The sequence below is a fragment of the Neolamprologus multifasciatus genome, chromosome 3, assembly GCF_963576455.1.
Source record: "Neolamprologus multifasciatus chromosome 3, fNeoMul1.2, whole genome shotgun sequence".
Taxonomy (NCBI): Eukaryota; Metazoa; Chordata; class Actinopteri; order Cichliformes; family Cichlidae; genus Neolamprologus; species Neolamprologus multifasciatus.
Window position 1 is genome coordinate 26,884,623 of NC_140441.1, and position 20,425 is coordinate 26,905,047.

At 36.0% G+C, this 20,425-nt stretch overlaps 1 protein-coding gene across 2 annotated transcripts; it reads left to right on the forward strand.

Moving 5' to 3' along the window:
* Positions 1 to 2,157: 2,157 nt before the first annotated feature.
* Positions 2,158 to 15,853, forward strand: LOC146522351 (solute carrier family 12 member 3-like). Of its 2 annotated transcripts, none has more exons than XM_085136976.1 (28): positions 2,158 to 2,281; positions 2,476 to 2,633; positions 2,836 to 2,992; positions 3,501 to 3,611; positions 3,707 to 3,782; positions 4,247 to 4,342; positions 4,627 to 4,766; positions 4,918 to 5,028; positions 5,165 to 5,276; positions 6,048 to 6,178; positions 6,271 to 6,355; positions 6,541 to 6,698; positions 7,970 to 8,077; positions 9,288 to 9,411; positions 9,502 to 9,603; positions 9,937 to 10,095; positions 10,240 to 10,339; positions 10,618 to 10,729; positions 10,897 to 11,031; positions 11,657 to 11,763; positions 12,152 to 12,234; positions 12,384 to 12,452; positions 12,956 to 13,060; positions 13,465 to 13,576; positions 13,931 to 14,017; positions 14,309 to 14,444; positions 14,547 to 14,614; positions 15,557 to 15,853. In XM_085136976.1, the coding sequence occupies exons 1-28, from the start codon at positions 2,225 to 2,227 to the stop codon at positions 15,693 to 15,695; spliced, it is 3,138 nt and encodes a 1,045-aa protein (XP_084993102.1). In that variant the 5' UTR covers positions 2,158 to 2,224; the 3' UTR covers positions 15,696 to 15,853. The 2 variants fall into 2 exon arrangements, with proteins under 2 accessions (XP_084993102.1, XP_084993109.1); XM_085136983.1 differs by having other exon boundaries at positions 2,476 to 2,570.
* The last annotated feature ends 4,572 nt before the right edge of the window (positions 15,854 to 20,425 follow it).

A 20,425-nucleotide genomic window follows, 5' to 3' on the forward strand; every position in this document is an offset into this window, starting at 1 on the left:
CTCACCACTTTTAAATCACTACTCAAAACCCATCTGTTTAAAATTGCATACACCTGATCTGTCTTAGGCCATTTTTACCTTGCTCAGTTTTTATATTTGCTTTTATACTTTTATGACTGTTTATGTCTAAATTTTATCTACCATGTTTGCTATATATACATTTTTCTTATGTTTTTTATGGTATTGTTTACGTGCTACTGTAAGGTGACCTTGAGGGTCTGAAAGGCGCCTATAAATAAAATGTATTATTATTATTATTATTATTATTATTATTATTATTATTATTATTATTATTATTATTAAAACTTAGGAAAGAATCAATTTGAAGTTGTATCTTTAGAAACTTTGTTACTAGCAACTTTCTACAAAACTGTGTAATTCAATTACTTTTTTGTAGCCAAGTCTACATAAAATGCCAAAGATAAAACAGTTTGAGATGCATCAAATAATATGACTTAGATGGGACCTAGCTGAAGACTTGGCATATCTCATCATGGTGTGCAGTTTTTCTTTAAATATAAAAATATGACACAGCGCCATCATTTAATGCACGTGTTGTTTGCTGAAGCTTCACAAGAAATGGTTTAATGGAAGTATGGCAGTCAAGAAGCCATACATAACAAAGGTAAACAGGGAGAAAAAAGTTATGCCGAAGTACAAACAGCATCCATCTAGAAATTAAGATTGGCAACAGCTTAATTTTTCAACATGTCGTTGATCCCAAACATATTGTCAATGCAGTGAAAGCACACCTGGAAATAAATAAAATATGATGAACTACTGCATAAATAATACAAATTTAGTCCAAAGCAAAAGCAAATCAGTGACTCCCTAAATCAGTTGCTCACAAATTGCCTGGAAGAACTAGTCACAGCTGTTTCCCGATCCACTGCTTGAAGTTTCTTGGATCCTGGACTAGTCTGAATGAGTAACACTCCGTAAACAGAGATACAATTAAATTCTAGCGTCTGTAACACTAGATGGTACTTGTCCCCCAAAAATCATATGTTAATAAAGACAGATTAATATGCACAATGTATGAAGATAACAAGATATAAAACTGAAAACAGTTGCAGTGCGATAGAAACACTTTATGTTACTAAAGTGAATTAATAATTAAAAAAACCTGTAAAATTTATGTTAGAAACAATGATGTGATTATCATTTTGACCGTAATTGTGCAACACTATCAGTCACCGACCTCAGTGACCTCTTCAGAGCTTGAATCTGAACATTATTTAAGCAGTGCAGGATCATCTTGAAAAATCCCTGTGAAAAATAAGGCTAGAATAGTGTTTAAAAACATGTCTACCTTCATGCCTTAAAGGTTTTTAAATTTCAGATGTTCATAATGAAACTATTGACATTAGGGTGAAACAAAGTTTATTAATCCCAACAAAAGATATATGAACCCCCGATTTTTCCACTCAAATATAAGATGGTAATGTTTTTTTCTGCTATGTGGAAAATACAGTGTTAATAATGTAATGACAAACGTGCAAATTATAGTACTTACAAAACACCTTTCAGACAATAAAAACATCAACCTTGTGGTTGTATCAAATGACAAGGGCACAGTGACCTTATGAGAATGCTGATTGCAGGGTCAACTATAGCATTGCCCTGCCACAATGAAGGCCATGCTGCCAAAGGTTTGTTTCAATTTTAAAACACTCAGGCAGATCTTACTCAGGCAGACAGTAGTGTATGCAAGAAAATGTTGTATATTTCTGAATTACAGGCAAGGAAAAAATACAAAATGGTTAAAAAAAAAAACCCAAAACAACGTAGGAACTTGCATATTGCTGCCATTTGTAAATAAATTAACCATATTTTTTTCCCCCAAGTTTCAACATTTTACTTTTTTCCAGCCTCAATTTTGATTGAAGCTGGAAACACTGCTTGCTCATGAGGTCCCAACAATTCTGAAAAACATAGGCTGATTCAGGTTGGTCAGGTATTACTCATGTTAAACTTAAATAAAATAAAAATAATCATTCATTTATGTTTATATTTTAAATGTTGGTGAGAAACATGACTACATATTTTTGTTTTGTTTTTTATTTCCTACCAATATTATAAATAGATGTTTTGTTTTTGTTAGATGTCACACTTCCTGTGAAGCATAATGCGTAGATTTCTTTTTCAGAACAGCTACCAAAAATGGGAAGAGATGTCACATATCCCACCCATTTCACTCAGAGTATAAAAGCTGAGCTATGAGATGATCAAAGGGACATTTTTTGAACTGCTGATTCTTTCATCAGGAAAAAAAACCCCAGTAAGTATAGTTTTTTTGCTTGTTTTTTTTTAGATATCTTCATTGGACATTATTACATTACACTTACATGATATGAACAAAAGTCTTTCTCCAAGCTTTCAATTTCATTAAATATTTTGTTCAGTGCAAGAAAATAAATAAATAAAAATGAATAACCCTTTCTCATTCCTCTTTTCTTCCATAATGTCCAACAGGTATTAGTGAGACTAGCAATGGGGCAGTTGAAGTCTAAGATTACTGGGTCAGGCCCAGGTATTCACCAGGCAAATCCTGAAGAAGGACCTCCCAGGTACTCCTCACACCATTTTGATAGCAGTATAAATCCAACCTTCACCATCTCAGGCATGTCAAGGTTTGTTAAATGCTAGATTTTTTTCTACTTCAACTGGTAGAATCTATGATCTGTGAAATTTATAAACAAGAAACAAAGTAAATTAATAAATAAAAAAGAAAGAAAGAAACTTTAGCAATCACTGAAGGAAATACAGTTTCAAGCAGTTATGGTTTCATTATCTAATAACTTTTTCTTTCTTTTTTTTCACTGGAACAAAAAGCGCATCGGGACAGAAGGACTCAAACATGGACCCACGGAAAACTTCTATCTATAACACCATAGACACGGCGCCACAATTAGAGTATTATGCGAATACACTGCCCCACCAAGAGATCAAAATCAGACCTTCTCTTGATGTTCTGCGCAAAACATTTGAGGTGAGTTTTCCAGCTGTGGGGAAAACATCTCATTCTTGTGTTGTTTAACTTTGCAATTTATGAAGGAGACAGTTTAAACTTAGAACTTTTGATTTATTTCATAGACGATATAAATCTAGAACCCATTAAAGCAGGATGAAATTGTCATGTGACCCTCAACCATAAAATTATGCTGCAGCAGGAAATTTGTTCCCTCCTGTCATTGCAATGTCCTTGCTCATCAGAGGAGCAAGCACAACTTCCAGAAAGTTCCTTTCAGTGACTGTTGATAGGATTTCCTAATAAACAAACTTGAATTGAATTAAATTTTATTTTTTTGAGTGTTTTTTTTTTTTTTTGAGTTCCACATTATGGAACGTTGGTTTTTTTTTTTACATCCTTTTATTGCAAAATTGAAGCACAGTATTTTGCACCTTATAGAATTAATAACTAGTTTAATCAAAAACTGACATTTGATTATTTTTCTATTCAGAAAACTTTCTTTCTAAATGATTTATTATTATTTTAGGAAGTGGAAGCTGAAAATGCCGCCGCAGATGATGCCACCGCAGATGATGAAGAACCCCAAGGTCCTGAAGGGAAACCACCTACTAGATTTGGCTGGTTTATTGCAGTCTGGGTGAACAAAGCTTCTGTGTATTTAAGTCTACAACATACAAATGGAAAAAAAAACAATTAAAACCAAAAAATAAACTTTTTTTCTTTTGATCACAGATGCGCTGCATGCTGAATATCTGGGGTGTCATCCTCTTTCTCCGGCTAACATGGATTACCTCTCAGGCAGGCATCGGTAAAACAACATTCATTCATTGTTCAGTATATTGGGTCCTTTTTATTCCTGCTTTCTGTTGCCAGCTCTGGTATATATAACTTTCATTGATTTGGGCTGTTAATTCATGATATTAGATTACTAATCTAACAGGAAATGATAATTTGGGGTTGAATAAAATACTCACCTTGGTTAAAATTTGTTCCATTTCATCCTGCAGAAGGTACTTCATACTATTGACATGAGAAATTAAAAAAATCAATAAATAATACAAATTTATATAAGTTGGGAGTAAATTCCTTACCCATTTCTGTGGATATATGACAAAATAAATGCAAAATGTATCATAATAATGGAATTGTATAAGTTCTATCGATACAGTACATGTAAAACATTCTTATTCAAGCCATTTAAATAGAATTTAGTTAAAAACTTCCATGATCATAATATTATAATACTGAGTCCTAACTTGTTTCTTTCTTCAGTTTTGAGCTTGGTCATTATAGCCATGGCTGTGTCAGTGACCACAACAACTGCCCTGTCAATCTCCGCCATCGCCACCAATGGGAGAGTGAAATCAGGTGAGTAAATTATTTTAAACTGGAATGACACAGTATAAGTATTATTGCCACTTAATCTTGCCTTTTAAAATCATCCACTGAATTCCCATTTTCAAACCTACTATCCTGTCCAATACTCTCTATATCTCTATAACACTTTTAATAAATGCTTCCTTTAAGAGTACTCTTACTACATTTATGATAGAATAGTGCCAATGCTCCCGGCGTTGCTTCCCTTCTTCCTGGTCCCCATTCACACACAATATTTTTAACAGCCTTGTTTCTGCATATTTTTCAATATTTAGGTGGGACATATTTCATGATCTCTCGCACACTCGGTCCTGAACTAGGAGCATCAATTGGACTGATCTTTTCCATTGCCAATGCTTTGGCTGTCGCACTCCATACTGTTGGCTTTTCAGAGGTCGTACGTGATCTGATGAGGGTAAACAAATAATAATAATAATAATAATAATAATAATAATAATAATAATAATAATAATAATAATAAATAGGTAACCACATCTTGTAAAATAATGCATTCTAAATCTTTAAACTTTCATATTCCTGTTAATAACTTGTTGATTTTTTTTTAGAGCTATGGTACCATAATGGTCGATGCACTCAATGATGTCCGTATTATTGGTGTGGTCACGGTGACAATTCTTTTGTTCATTACGTTCGGTGGAATGGATTGGGAAGCCAAGGTAAGCACAACCAAATACATTTCACTTTGTTTGCTGGACATGGGTTACAAATATTGTTGTTTCTTATTAATGTTTACTCTTCATTATACCTATTTTAATTATCTCCCTTCATTCTTTCTCTCTTTTACTCTCGTAGGCTCAGATTTTTTTCTTCATAGTTCTCATGGCTTCCTTCGCTGATTACCTTGTGGGAACACTGATACCTCCAAGCCTCCAGAAGAGGTCACAGGGCTTCTTTGGATATAACAGTAAGTTTATTCTTCTCACAACAATCTAGTTTCCAAAACATACCTTTGAAAAAAAAATCTTTTGATTTAATTCCTTCAGTTATCAGTCCTTCTAATAAGTTCTGCCTAACAGTTCTAATGCATTGATCTCCATTCTCTGATGCCAGTTATTCTGGACTGTCACTGACAATATTGAACACATTATAGGATTGACATGAATTAATTATTGGAAGTAATAGCTGGAAGAGCAAACTTCCAGCTACTTGACAAAATCTTGATGCAACTGAGCATGTCTTGCATATGCTGAAGAAGAAATCTAAAAGGGCAAACATTTGAAACAAGTAGAAGTTGAAGGTAGCTGCAGTTTTAACAAGGCATCACCAAAAAAAGGTTCTCAGCAACTGCTATTTTTTTTTTTAATAAATCGTAGACTTCAAGCAGTCCTTGTTTGTAAGGGATCTGCAAAAAAGTACTAAACACGACTGTTATAACATACATAATATTACTTTTTTTCAAACAATATGGTACCCTGGAAAAATAACTACCATATGTATAAATTGAACCGATATGCTAGTTACTTTGAGTCAAAGTGTGGAATGTACACCTGCACTTGAAGAACACCTTTAGATTGTTCAATTTCAGATTTCACACTGAGGAACATTTGTTACTCACATCACGTGGGGTTACTCAAAGACATTTCTTTGTCCCAAACATCATTGAGGCCACTGTATGTGTTTACAATAGGAATGTGTTTTTTCATAATTTTAAGCTAATATCTCGTATGTTCTACAGGGGATGTATTCATAGAAAACCTCACACCAAACTGGAGAGGTCCTGATGGCAACTTTTTCCGTCAATTTGCAATTTTCTTTCCTGCATGCACTGGCATCCTGTCTGGAGCCAACATCTCTGGAGACCTCAAAGTATGACAAGCATGAAGAAAAAGAGAGTTCTTCTACTAAACCCGCTAAGCTTTATGTGTAAGTGATGACTCTAAAAATATTTTCTTTTGCAGGACCCTTCTACTGCTATCCCGAAGGGCACCCTAATGGCCATTTTTTGCACCACTCTCAGCTACGTTGTGATTGTTGTCACTTCTGGTAATTACTCAGTTTACTTTTTTTTCTCTGCATTAGATATGGCTGGAATCTAAACTTAAAAGCTTCATTCAGATTCTGTGGTATATACACATTTTTTTCTTATTGAAACTGCCTGTGAGAAAAAGGTCAGAGACTATGAATGAAACAGTTTTTTGACTCTGTTTTGAAACTTACATTGACTGCAGGTGCAAGTGTAGTGAGGGATGCCTCTGGAAATATGACTGACCTCATGACTGGAAACAGCACAGATGGCTGTTTGGGACCAGCATGTAAACTGGGCTGGAACTTCACAAAGTGCGTCCAGTCACAGGCTTGTTCAGAGGGTTTGGCAAACTATTCACAGGTACTGGTCAGCTAAGAGAGAAATGGCATTTATGTTCATTGCAATGTGAACCAGATTTTATTTTATCATTGATAAGTGGAGCTCTTCATGCTCTGCTAAAATTTTGGAGTCCTTCATTAGGTTGTACTGGGACCTATTCTTTCTTGGTTATACATGCTACCACTGGGCCACATTCTTAAGATATAAAACATTTAATTGCTCTTCTAGCTGGTTTTACACAGCTCTATGCCCCAGTGAGACCTACTGTAATCTTAAGTAATCTTTCCAACCTTTTAAAATGTCTAATGGCTATTTAGAAATCGATGTGTTCAATTAATCTGAGATTTTACTTACGTAAAATAGAAATTCTTATTGGTTGTGACAGGTTGGATCAAGTCTTAACTTATTTTTTCTCATATTTTTTTTTTATCTTTACATGTAAAATAAACCCAGGGTTTTTTTATTCTGATCTCTCCTTTGAGAAGGATATAAACAATGTGCTCCCAGACTTGCTTCTACCACTTTAAGAATATTGCAAGGATCCATTTAAAGATCTGAGTTGGAAACATATTGAGATTACCACACATGCTTTCTTGACTTCTCAGTTAGATTATTGTAATTGTCTTTTAACAGGTTAATCCAAAAGCATTGAATTGACTATAGATTACATAAAACGATGTATCAAGGCATATTAAAAGAATCAATTAAAATGAACATATTACATTGCTTTTAAAGACTTTGTACTGGCTGTCCACTAATTTTAAGATTTAAAATTGATTTAACAATTTTATGTGTTACTTTTTAATTCTTCATTCCCTGGCCCCGAAATATATAGTGCAACTTTTTTGCCCTTATCAAACAGTGTGCAGCTTTCAGATACTCAGAAACCCGTAAACTGTTCAAAATTCTCACTTAAAGAAAAAAGCCAATCGAGCATTTACTAATTGGGTTCCTTGGTTCTAGAATGAGCTGCCTAAGGAAATCTGACGTGCCTCATTCTAGTTTCAATTTAAGTTATTTTTAACTTAAATCCTTATTCTCATTAAAAAATTGCACTTGACTATTGCATGGTCTTGTTTAATTGTTTTGTAATCTTTTTGAATTCCCTTCTAGTTTGTTCTTTTGTTCAGTGTTTCTTTTCTGGAACTGTCTCTTAAAACTGACTTTATATATAAAAACTGCTTAAGAAATAAACTTTATTATTTAAACTTTTTTTAAGTAATTATATTAAATGTGTTTTTTGAACACATTCTTCCAGTTGTTTACAATTTCATTTTGAAAATTCTCTACAGGTAATGGGCCTGATGTCTGGTTCATATTACCTCATTGTTGCTGGTATTTTTGCAGCTACCTTGTCTTCTGCTCTTGGATTTCTTGTTTCTGCCCCTAAAATTTTTCAGGTGAGAACCACCATATGCATCACAATGACTGAACCATATTTTTTATTTTTACTTTTTAGGCAGTAAAATATGGACAGTCTTAACCAATTATCAAGGTTTATTCATTTCAGCTTGTGCAGCAAAAAGTATTAATTTTGCATAGTAGAACAGTGATAGACAAACATCTGACACTACTCTCACAATTCTGCTATTAATGCCATAGAATTTATAAACATGACCATAGCAATTGTGTTAGACCTCATTTCTTAGCCAAATTCACCTTAGCTTTTATTTTTTAAAAATTGGACCTCAGAATTTAACAGAGACACTAAGGAATACTGCCACCTTGTGGACTTCTGACTTCTCAATCGCATGGGGAAGCAAAAACATATTGGGTCTATGTATATCGTAACAAAGAAGCCATGGGACATTTCTCCACATACTTTTACACAACTGGATGCCTTTTTGTCACAACTGGCAGAGAACTGATGATTATTAGAAAGAAATCAGATTTAAGTCATGTTGAGAAAACGCCGGTCTCTGTGATTCTTTTGGTCCTGGTAGAGATCACGCTGAGATGTTTCCAAGTATCAAGGTATCACTTTATTTCCCAATCCCAATACAAATGCGCATTTAGAGATCAACACTACATCCTGTGCAGTCCTATTCTAAAGTTGATCTGAAGGGTTTTACACAGCAGCTACAGTTATAGTCTCTGGTCTCCTCCTCCTACAGTAAACCCCCCACAGTGGAAAAACACTGGTACAGTGGCCAGGTATGTTGACACCCTACCCCCCATCTCCTTTTAAGGAAATGTCCATCCACCATTGTCTGCCCCTCACCCTCAGTATCTCTTGCTACTGTCCTGGGGGTGGGGGTTAGATGTCCCACTGCCCTGCACTCCAGTTCTTTGTTCCCCCCTTCCAGGACTATTTTTATTGTGTATTCCTACATTCTATCTACAACCAAATCCTACTATGACACCCACTAATAAACTACATTCCCTATGACCTCAATACCTAATAAACAATCTATTATTTCTACAGTCACTTCAGCATTACTTCAGCAAGGTTCTGCAAAAAAGAAAAAAACGTCAGTGTTTTGGTGCAAATTCCTATATCCTAACTAAAATAAGCAGAAAAACAATGAAAAATGTGATATATGCATCTGTAAATGTAGTAAAGTTATTATTGTTAAAGAACTTATGTTTGTATTTTATTTCATCTCTCAGTGTCTGTGCAAAGACAATGTATACCCGTACATTATATTCTTTGCAAAGGGTTATGGCAAAAACAATGAACCACTCCGGGGCTATATCCTTACATACCTCATTGCTGTGGCCATCATTCTTGTTGGTGAGTGTAATCCAGCACTGTCATTCTACTCTTATTTGAAATATTGTTTCATATATGTGCTGATTGTTTTTTCCTTCTGTATTACTACAGCTCAACTAAATATCATTGCACCCATTATCTCCAATTTCTTCCTGTGTTCCTATGCTCTTATAAACCTAAGCTGCTTTCATGCTTCACTTGTCAACTCCCCTGGTAAGTTATGTACTCAGCTATTGCACTGCACTAAGACTAGAGAAAAGCTCATGTCTATTCACTAAACAAGAAATTAAGCATTTCACCAGGACAAAAGTGATGTCCAAGACAGGTGATACTTAACAAACTGATACAAAATAATGTGAAGCTAAATGTTTTATTCCTTTGAACATCACTTCAATCCTGTATGTGCTTATGCATAGGGAGGGCAAAAAGTGGGTCTTATAATTTAGTTTTTTTGGAGTCTGTACTGGACACAGTACTGGGGATCTAGGATCAGAACTTTTGCATTATGCTCACTTGTAACTGTCCTTCTCTTGTCATCTCTTGAAGGATGGAGGCCAGCATTCAAATACTATAACAAATGGACAGCTTTGTATGGAGCACTGGCATCTATAGCTCTGATGTTTGCGTTTACCTGGTGGGCTGCTCTGATCACCTGGACTGTCATCTCCCTCCTGTTTCTATATATTGCATACCTAAAGAAACCAAGTGAGTCAAAATCAAGCATAAGTTGGAAGTCAATGTTGCTTTGATAAGAACCATGCCTCAGATGGACAAGTGAAATACATTGTATTTTACCAGTCATTTATACTGCATCTGTTCGCATAATGTTTTTTTTTATTAAATCAACAGATGTAAATTGGGGCTCTTCAATACAGGCAAGTTCATACAACATGGCTTTGTCATTCTCTGTGTCTCTTACTGATGTGAACGACCATGTCAAGAATTTTAGGTAAGTGGTCTAAAATGTTAAAAAGCATTTGGGTGGGTTGTTTTTTTTTTCTTGCTTTTTTTTCATGTGTTGTTTTTTCAAAGAGTATTTGTGTGATCACTGTTTTATCTTCAAAAAAACACCCCAAAACTGTCAAAATAAATCTCACTAACATGTGAAGAACGTTGAAAGGAGGACATTCCCCAACAAATGTAGGCCATATATCTCAAACATTAGGATAATTCAAATAGAGAGTAACTCCCAAACATTATCTTTGTTCTCTGATGTCCTTTTATTAGACCACAATGCCTTGTCATGACTGGACCTCCACAACAGCGGCCTGCACTGGTGGATTTTGTTGGCTGCTTCACTAAGCATGTCAGCCTTATGATCTGTGGAAACATTATAATGGTGAGTTTATTTGTTTCATGTTTCTTTGAAAGTTAAAAATGACAATTGATTAACATTTTTTATCCACTAATTAAAAGTTCCCACACTGGCTTTTTGTCAGAGGTTTTTTAATTGGACATGCTCAGTTTCTTCAGCTTTTCATAGAAGGTTGAAATTGCCTTTTCCAGGAGCCAGAAAAGCAGACCCAGTTTCAGGATTCCACAGATCAGTATGTTAAATGGTTAAACAAGAGGAAGGTTCGCTCGTTTTACACTCAGTTTACGGCTGATTCCCTCAGAGATGGAGTTCGATATCTGATACAGGTATGTCCTCTATTTGAGAAGCAATTGTTGCTCACTACTCAAAAGAAACTAGAAACTAAATAATGGCTTCTTACAAGTTATACTGTATGATTCTCATAATGTTTGATAATGCTAAACTGGTTTTCATCACCATGTGAGTGACTCTATTGTATAACTGCTGGAGCCTGACAAATTAAAGGTTCCTTGTTGAGTTGCAGAAGACACAAATACCTTTGGAGGTGTGTCAAAAATGGCATTCTGTTTACAAATGTGCTTTTGGTTTGTAATTATGGCATATCATTCCTTTTTTTTAAAAAAAATATAACATTTTATTATACATTTCAGTACTATAATACAATTGAAGTAAGGAGGTGGCATTTAAATTGCCTGTTTTTAAAAAAATTAAATGCAGTAATTTATATTCTTGTTTAGGGGTGGCTTTGTGTGTTTTTCTTGCATCTTATTTATGGTGTCATTTTACAATTCCATTATCTTGAAAATATCATGAATTTCTTTTGTAAATTTGTAATTGTGGCTCTTTGAATATAAATATCTAAGAGTTTAACAATGTTGAATCCCTAAAATCCCTAAAACATTTGGATGTCTCTGATGGATTGCTATTGTTATTATTATTTTTAAATTCAAGGCTTCTGGTCTTGGCAAGCTGAAGCCTAACACGCTGGTCCTTGGCTTCAAGTCAAACTGGATGGAAAGCTCTCCTAAAAGCATTGAAGATTATATCCACGCTATATAGTAAGCTTATCATTGTTTTCATATGCCGTGTGTGTGAGTGTCATTCTATTGTAAACATCAAAGATTTTTGATGATTAAAGATTTTTTGAATTAATTCTGAAAAAACTTGCAGGGCAGTGGTGGTACATGATGTTGTAGGGTGGGGTCCCGTTGCCATCCATTTAAATTTGGCTTACTTACACTGTAGTCCTAAAGGTCAACTGAATGATTTATTGGTCTAAAATTCATAAAAAGCCTGTTGGCATTCTTAGCATATTGAAAGTACCATACAATATTATGACAGCTTCTACTTAACACTTAATTGAATGCTACACTTTTTTTTTTTTTGCTGACAAGAGTCCTTAAAAGGTTTTTTGTTGCTCACACACTCTCTCTTACTGTTTTTCAGTGATACATTTGACTCCAAGTACTGTTTGTGTATCTTGAGGATGATGGATGGGCTGGACATCACTGACCATTCTGATTTTAAAGGTTGGATGCATGGCTTAGCATGAATTTCTAAAGCATGTGACATTGGCAAAAAAAAAATAATAACAAAGACAAATTATGACAAATTAAAAAAAAAAAAAATCCCAGCTTGCCCCTGCGGTGGTCAATCCTTCCTTTATTTTTTACTTTAGAAAACCAAGGCTTTGAGCCTGATGAAGCCATTGAAAACAATGACCATCAGCTTCCTGAGAAGGAAACAGGTAAACAAGCACTTTCAATGCTTCAGATTTTTTAATTTCAATCTCACCCAAAATGTATATTTTTGACCAATCATTGTCCTGCATTGATGTTAAAAGTTCAATCATCTGATTTAAAAAATATATAGAGAAGTTCACTATTCTCCAAGTAAAAGTCAATATACATATAACCCTGCACTGCACATGGAGGAAATTTGTCAGCTAAAATGTACGTACATTTCTAAATGTATAAATGTCTAATTTATACATGAACAATTTTTGTTGAAAACAGTCTGGGGGACGAATAAGGATTCTCAATTAATTCAAAGATATTTACATGTCGATGAAATAGTGTAAAATAAAGATTTGATCATACCATCTCTTTAATAGTATTTCCATTTACAGATGCTGCTTTTAAAATGCTGCAATGGAGATGGTTGTCATTAATGTACATAGAAAGCATATAGCTTCTTAAGTATGAATATGGAGTAATCCTTATGATAACACATAATTATCGCTTTTTGCAGCTAATGACATTTCTGAAAACATCAACAGCAATCAGATCAAGACTGTGTTTAAGAATGCTGGGGGAAAGAAGACTATTGATATCTACTGGATAGCTGATGATGGAGGTGAAACACTAGGCACACTAGTTATATCACAATTTAATAAGACGTGTGTAACACTTAGTTGATATAAAAGTTGATATAAAAGTGTGTGGATTGGGTATCTGGTCAGAATTCCAAACCAACAGTTTGGGATTCTGACTACTTAACTTTGGTCATCTAACTATGATGTCTCTTGGACACATTGTGGTGGTACGCAAATCCAAGGAAGAGTTGGTCTGTGAGTTTATCTGGAAACACCTAGATCATTCAGTAATCAAAGAGAAGGAGGACTCAGCATCTCAGCTTAGACTAGTGGATGGATAGTTGACAGATGTAATTTTAGTGCCGGTATTGGCTGTAGTCAAAACTGAATCTTCACATATAATTTTGGATATAAAATTAACCACTACTATCTTGCTCTTCTCTAGGACTAATTTTACTGGTGCCTTACCTGCTCACCAGAAGAAAATGTTGGCGCAGTGGTAAGATTAGGGTTTTCATATTGGGAGATGAAGAAAACGTGGAGGAAAGCCGTGATGCGTAGGTTTATTCTATTTTAACCTATGTATTGGTATTCGAATATTTAAAAACCTTTATTCATAGATAAATTGAAATTGAAAGGCGTGCAGGTAAACATTCTTCAATTACATTTTTATTTGTGATGTAATCTTCATTGTTAAATAAAGCACAGATGAAATTAATGTAATTTTTCTTTTAGAAATTTTTAAACCAGGATATTTTAGATGTACAACACACAGTCACCTAAAGAGCATTTCCCTGCATGCTGTTCAGACTGGGGTGAAAACGTTTAGGAATGTTTCAGGTTATATGACAAGGTGTTTGATTTTCAGACACTGAAGTGCTTTAAGACTGCTTTTTTTTGGTTTCTTTCAGAATGATCGCCCTGCTGAAGAGATTCCGCATCGATGTTACTGAAGTTGTTGTCATGACAGACACTGAGAGGAGTCCTCAGTCCAAAAAGTATGAAAAACTTGCCATCTTTTTCACCTAAGTCACAGTATGCACTAAAATCCTTTTACAAAACCCCTGCAAAGCTTTTAACCTCAGAAACAAATGAAAGGCGTGACATTTCACCTAAATGTTTCAATTATGAGTCCCAGTTTCATTTAGTGAAAAAGACATTTTTAAACATGATGTTGAATTAACTGTAATAGAACGCTGAAAGTACAGTTATTTAGAGCATGTTTAATGATAGCAGGTTTTTTCTTTCCTTGACAGCAAACTCATTTGTGTCTTTTTCATGCCTTGCAGTATGAATAGGTTTATGGAGAGTGTTGCGCCCTACAGGCTATGTGATGAACAGCAGGAAGGTGTCTCAGTTCAGGAACTAAAACAGAAGGAACCATGGAAAATATCAGACAAACAGTTGGAGGCCTTTAGACTTAAGGTCTGTCTCTGTACTTCATTTCTAACCAAAAGAAGAAATGACATGCCTATGATCGTCCACCAAATTCATTTAAAATTTTTTTTTTTACAATTTTATTTACAGTCTGAGAGAAAAGTAAGGCTGAACGAAATCATCCGGAAGAATTCACAAAATACCACCCTCGTGCTTGTGTAAGTTGACTTTTTATATTACCGGTGAAATTCAGAACCTTTTGTTAAATTTGTTAAAATCTTTTATATTGCCATTGTTCTGGTGTATCTTTAATCCCAGAATTGAGGCAGTTTTATTATACATCCACCATTTATCATTCCCCAGATGATTTGTACTATAATGTGGTGTATAATATATTATAAGACAAGGCAGGTCAAAAATAAAAGGGGATCAATGTAATGCATACACCAATGCACCCTAATGAATTAAATGACTCTACATCTGTTTACAATCACAGTATATGTTTAAAAATTTTAAAACAGAAATTGAATATTTCAGCTATGACAAACATGGTAACAATAAGAGTGAATATTGAATAAATATTTTTAAATACATGTCAGTATAAGAGACCCAGTGTACAGTATCGGTCAAAAGTAGATTTTTTTTTTTTTTTTTTTTACTGCAGTTGCTGATTTTTACTATGTTTTTATTTCGGAGTGCAAAGACAAATTAAACTACATAATCCTCAATATAAACTGGAAAAACTGTGGTGTTCTAAAAAGTTTGACCGGTAGTGTACAGTTACAATAAAAAGAAAGGGAAAAGAAAAAAAGGATGATTTTATACAAAACCACTATGTTCTTTAGAATGCAAGATTTGAAATACAAAACAAGAACAATCTATTTGTTTTAATAGTACTTCACTTATTTTGATGCAAAACCACAAAATAGAGTGTGTTTTGAAAAAGATTATTGTCTTTTTCAAAACACACTCTATTTTGTGGTATAGAAGAGGTATGTGGTATAGAAGAGGTTCATTTTCTGTAGTTGCTGCAAAAAGAATCCCCAAGCAAGGTTATTTTTTATTTATTTTGCTGTTTTGTTATGTTGATTGTAATTCAATAATCTTTACATATGTGAGATGACTGGCATGTTTTTTTTGTTATGAATGAATTCTATTAGGAGTCTTCCTGTACCACACGGCGACTGCCCTAGTGCTCTGTACATAGCCTGGCTGGATGCTCTGACCTGTGGCCTCCACTGCCCAGTAGTGCTTGTGCGAGGAAACCAAGAGAATGTCCTCACTTTTTACTGCCAGTAAATCTTGAGTTAGTGCAATGAAATTTACAGAAACAATATTTTTGATACTCTAAAATGATGTCCTGACAATAAAGGGGGAAAAAAATCACACAAGACAAATAAGTACGTAATAAAAAGGGTGTAAATGATGTGCTGTTGTGATCAAAGATGATTAACAAATCTGATGAATAATAAAGAATGATCAAAAACAGAAGATAACACAATTGTGGTTATTCACTTTTTTCTGAATAATTTTAAGCTGTGTATTACACTTTGAGGCAAAATATAACATACAGTGCCAAATCACAACAACAGTTGCCTCAAGGCACCTTATGTATGTATGCATATATGTATATATATATATATTAGGGGTGCAACGATACTCGTATCGATATCGAACCGTTCGATACAGTGCTTTCGGTTCGGTACGCATATGTATCGAACGATACAACATTTTTAATTTATTTTATCAACTTTCCTTCTGATGATGCTGTCTGTGTTGAGCGCTCAGTGGATCTGCGCTCGACAGTGCAGCCTAGGCGGAGTAGTCGAACACAGATTCACTGAGCGCAGGGCAAGCTAGCGAGACAGAAGCTAGGCTAGTTGCAACATGGCAAATTGAACCTCCCCCACCCTCATTCAGATCTGGCGTTTGGAACTATTTTGGTTTTCATGTGATGTATGACCCTGAAGGTAAGCCTGTCATGGACAAAAGTAAAACAGTATGTTGGATGTGCCAGCAATGCTCAATTGGTGGGAACTAGTGTGTTAGCGCAGTTAGCTCGTTAATGTGTTGACGTCTTCCAGCCCCACTCATGAGGTGATCCGCGGTAGCTCGTTAACGGAGATTTGCCGTGTTGTGACGTTAATGTCATTTCAGATTTACGCTGACAGCACTAGTGGGAACACAACCAATATGACTGCACATTTACTCCGACATCATCCTAGTGCAAAGACAAGTGGAAGCAGAGAAAAACAACAAGCAGCATGCTACAAACTTTACCCGAGTCATTTAGACAGCCGTTAGCACACGATTCTCCTTATGGGGACCTGATATGTTTAATATGCTGCTGAGAATATAGCCCAGAAGAAGCGTATAGTATAGCTTTTATTTTGGAAAGAGACATTTCTCCATAATAAACTCTCTTTTCCAAAGATGAGTGATTCCTCAATCAGATACAGGGCTCGCAAAATCGCTAGCCCGACGGGGCTTTTTTCCAGTCGGGCTACCAAAATCTATCTCTGCCCTGCCCGTCGGCCTATCCTAGGAAGGAAAAATATATGTCAATGCTTTTGCATTCTTTTGGAAATGTAGCTGGGTAATTATGTCATTGGCATCGGCCACTGTCAATATGTGACATACTGAAATCGCGTTTGAATTTGCGCTTGTTTTTTGCTTTCACTTTGCAATCGCGTGAACTGTGTATAGAGAGCGACAGTACTGATTGGTGAGTGATGATAATTTGCGCACCAATTCCTCTGACATCGTCTTATCAATCGTTAGCTTACTATGCAAACATGACAAGTGAAATCTCCCGCAGCTTAAACATGTGAGAGGTTGATCGCGCAGAGAATCGCTGAGCGTTATGTTAGTGCGTGTGTAAAAGCAGCAGGATATATATTTTAGTTCTGCTGAGCCAAATAAGACAGGTCAGCGTGAAGAAGTGACAGCCAAAGAAAAGCTTACCACAAAACGGAAAGGTTATGACAAATCAGACTATAAGGAAAAAAGAAAGTGCAGCTTTATGGTTTCATGGACAAAAGAATTTCTGTGGCTGCAATATGACGAGCTAAATAACCAGGGCTGCACATAAGTGGTCCGCAGGTGCGCATTCGCTGTCAAAATAAAAACCCGCACAAGATAAGAAGTTGCAACGCGTGTTTGCGTACATAAGATTTTCAGGAGGACAGACATTTGTTTAGAACTCTTAAAGATGTCGAAGAAGCTCCTTTAAGCAGTTACTGTGATGTTCCTCCACCTCCAAAGAAATGTCAGAAGGAGTCCGAACCACAAAAGAAGCGCGTATTCTCTGAAAAGTGGTTGCAGGAGGTGAGCTGGCTTCAAACAAATGATGAACGCACAGAGATGTGGTGCAGAATGTGCCGTGAAAATTTAATAAATGACAAATTAATAAAAAGGCATGAACATTTTTTTTGTATCGAAAAAATATCGAACCGTGACACCAAAGTATCGAACCGAACCGAACCGTGAATTTTGTGTATCGTTGCACCCCTAATATATATATATATATATATATATCGAAGAATCCATAGGGTCCTCATCCTATTCATGTAGCCCCATCCGCCGGGGTTACTTGCGTAGTAGCATTCCAACAACGCCCTGTTTTTGTCTCTTGCCCACCGATGCCTTCTTGTTCCAGTAGCCCACTTCTCATCAGGGTACCCTGGTTCCTCAACACCTGACGCGGACCTTGTTGATCCGGGCGACGTCCGAGCCGGCATGCCTTCATATTTGTCATATTGTCTGGCTCAGGCTCGCTTAGCATAGGGGGTCTAGCCTTAGGACCCTTACTGGATACAGACGTGCCGTGCTCTATCACACCAGATGCCCCAGAGACAATCCAGCACATAACAGCAGGGTGCAAGATGCTAGCAGGCAAGGCATACATGGAACGCCATAACCAAGTGGCCAGCATAGTGTACAGGAACATCTGTGCCGAGTATAACCTGGAAGTCCCGAGGTCAAAATGGGAGATGCCCCCAAGGGTGGTGGAGAATGACCGAGCTAAGATCCTGTGGGACTTCCAGATACAGACGGACAAAATGGTGGTGGCTAACCAACCGGACATAGTGGTGGTAGACAAACAGAAGAAGACGGCCGTAGTGATCGATGTAGCGGTTCCGAATGACAGCAATATCAGAGGCTCCCAGGCCTCTGGTAGAGGACCCGAGCTTGAAGGATAAAACCGCCCGCAGGGGCGTGCTGGGTGTTTTTTTATATGTATGTATATATAGATATATATATGGCCTGGATGCCTCTCCGTTGTGCAATTTCAGACCTATTTCAAAGCTAAAAAAGTAGTGTCTTCATAGCTGTAGCCTTTTAAAAACACTTTTCTAAAGCAGTTCACAGCACAGAGTCTGCACTTTTGAGAGTTTTTAATGATATTTTATTAACAGCTGACTCTGGGGACTGCCTCACTTGTGGTTTTGGATTTCACAGCAGCTTTTGACACAGTAGATCACAACATTTTAATTTCACATCGTGTTGGAATTAGGGGCAATGCCTTGGAGTGCTTCAAGTCATACCTGTCTGACAGAAGTTTCTCCATCTCACTTGGTAAATTCTGTTCTTCCTCTGCCTTCCTCCCATATAGTGTACCTCCAGGATCCATCCTCGGGCCTCTTCTTTTTAGCATTCATTTACTTCCCTTGGCCTTATTATTTAAAAAAAAAACATAATGTCTCGTTTCATTTTTATGCAGATTACTGTCAGATTTACCTACCCCTAAAACATAATGATCCTAGCTCTCTCAGGCCTATTTAAGAATGTCTTAAGGATATCAGAGTATGGCTGGCTCTGAATGTTTTACATTTTAATGAAAACAAAACTGAGGTCATTCTATTTGGCCTCTTTACTTTGTTAATTTTATTTATGGGATATTTTATTGTCTATTTCATTCATATTTTACTATTTAGTTTATTTATTTTTAAATTTTCTAATTGTCTTTGGAAATTACTTTGATTAACCATGTTGTTTTTAAAGTGTTCTATAAATAAAGTTGGATTGGATTGGATATACAGCACAGTTAAAGACCTTCAATCTTTAGAAAGAGCTCCAGAAGTTTTTGAAACGATGAATTGACAACACAGCAACAAGTGAAATAAGGCAACGATTAATATTGCACTACTAAAGTGCAATATGAGCCTTCTTATTCTTCCTCGGAAGATAGCCTTCCTCTAAAAAATCTATATAAAGCAGCAGGGAATTATAGACTGTGTTTGCTCAGTAGGTATTATGGCTGATAAACTTGTTGTTCTTGTGATTTGTTCTATCTGTCTCATTAAAAGGATTCATCAACACAAATGTGAAAGACAATTAAAGTGGATGGACACCGACTGAACCTCACACTTGACCTGTTTAGTCTCTCCTCTTCTGCTGAAAGCAGACAGTTGGGACTTCATTTGCCAAGTGCTGCAGATATATTTCAACCCAGGGACAGTCCAGTTCTGTTAATTAATAATACCATAACTAAAATGGCGAGCAAGCAGCAACATTAGCAAGATGAGCCTCATGGAGTTGACCTGGACTTAGTGCTGTCAGCATTAATATCTTTAAAATGACGTTAACGCCATAACCGCATTAACTCCCTGACGGAGTTATGGCGCTAACGTCATTTTAAAGAGATTAACGCTGACAGCACTACCTGGACTACATTCAGTTTTCCTGTTCAGTGTGTTTGGATCTTCTGAAAGAACCCATCGCCATTTATTGCGGACACAGTTATTGTAAAAGCTGGATTGAATAATTGCTGGGATGGAGAGGAGGAGAAGGGTGAATAGAGCTGTCCTTTCCATGTGGAGCCTCCATGCTCTGGCGATTCTAATCTCTCCAGGGATGTGAGGTAGCTTAAAGCATTTTTAGGGGTAAGACTGGATAACTCCAATATAGATGCCCATCTGTTTCAAAGAAATGAAAATCATTGTTAGAAAAAATGGAAGTTCAGTTCATTTAAACTCATTATTTACAGCTTTGATTTGATTACCAAATGAAAATCCCACTTTCTTGGT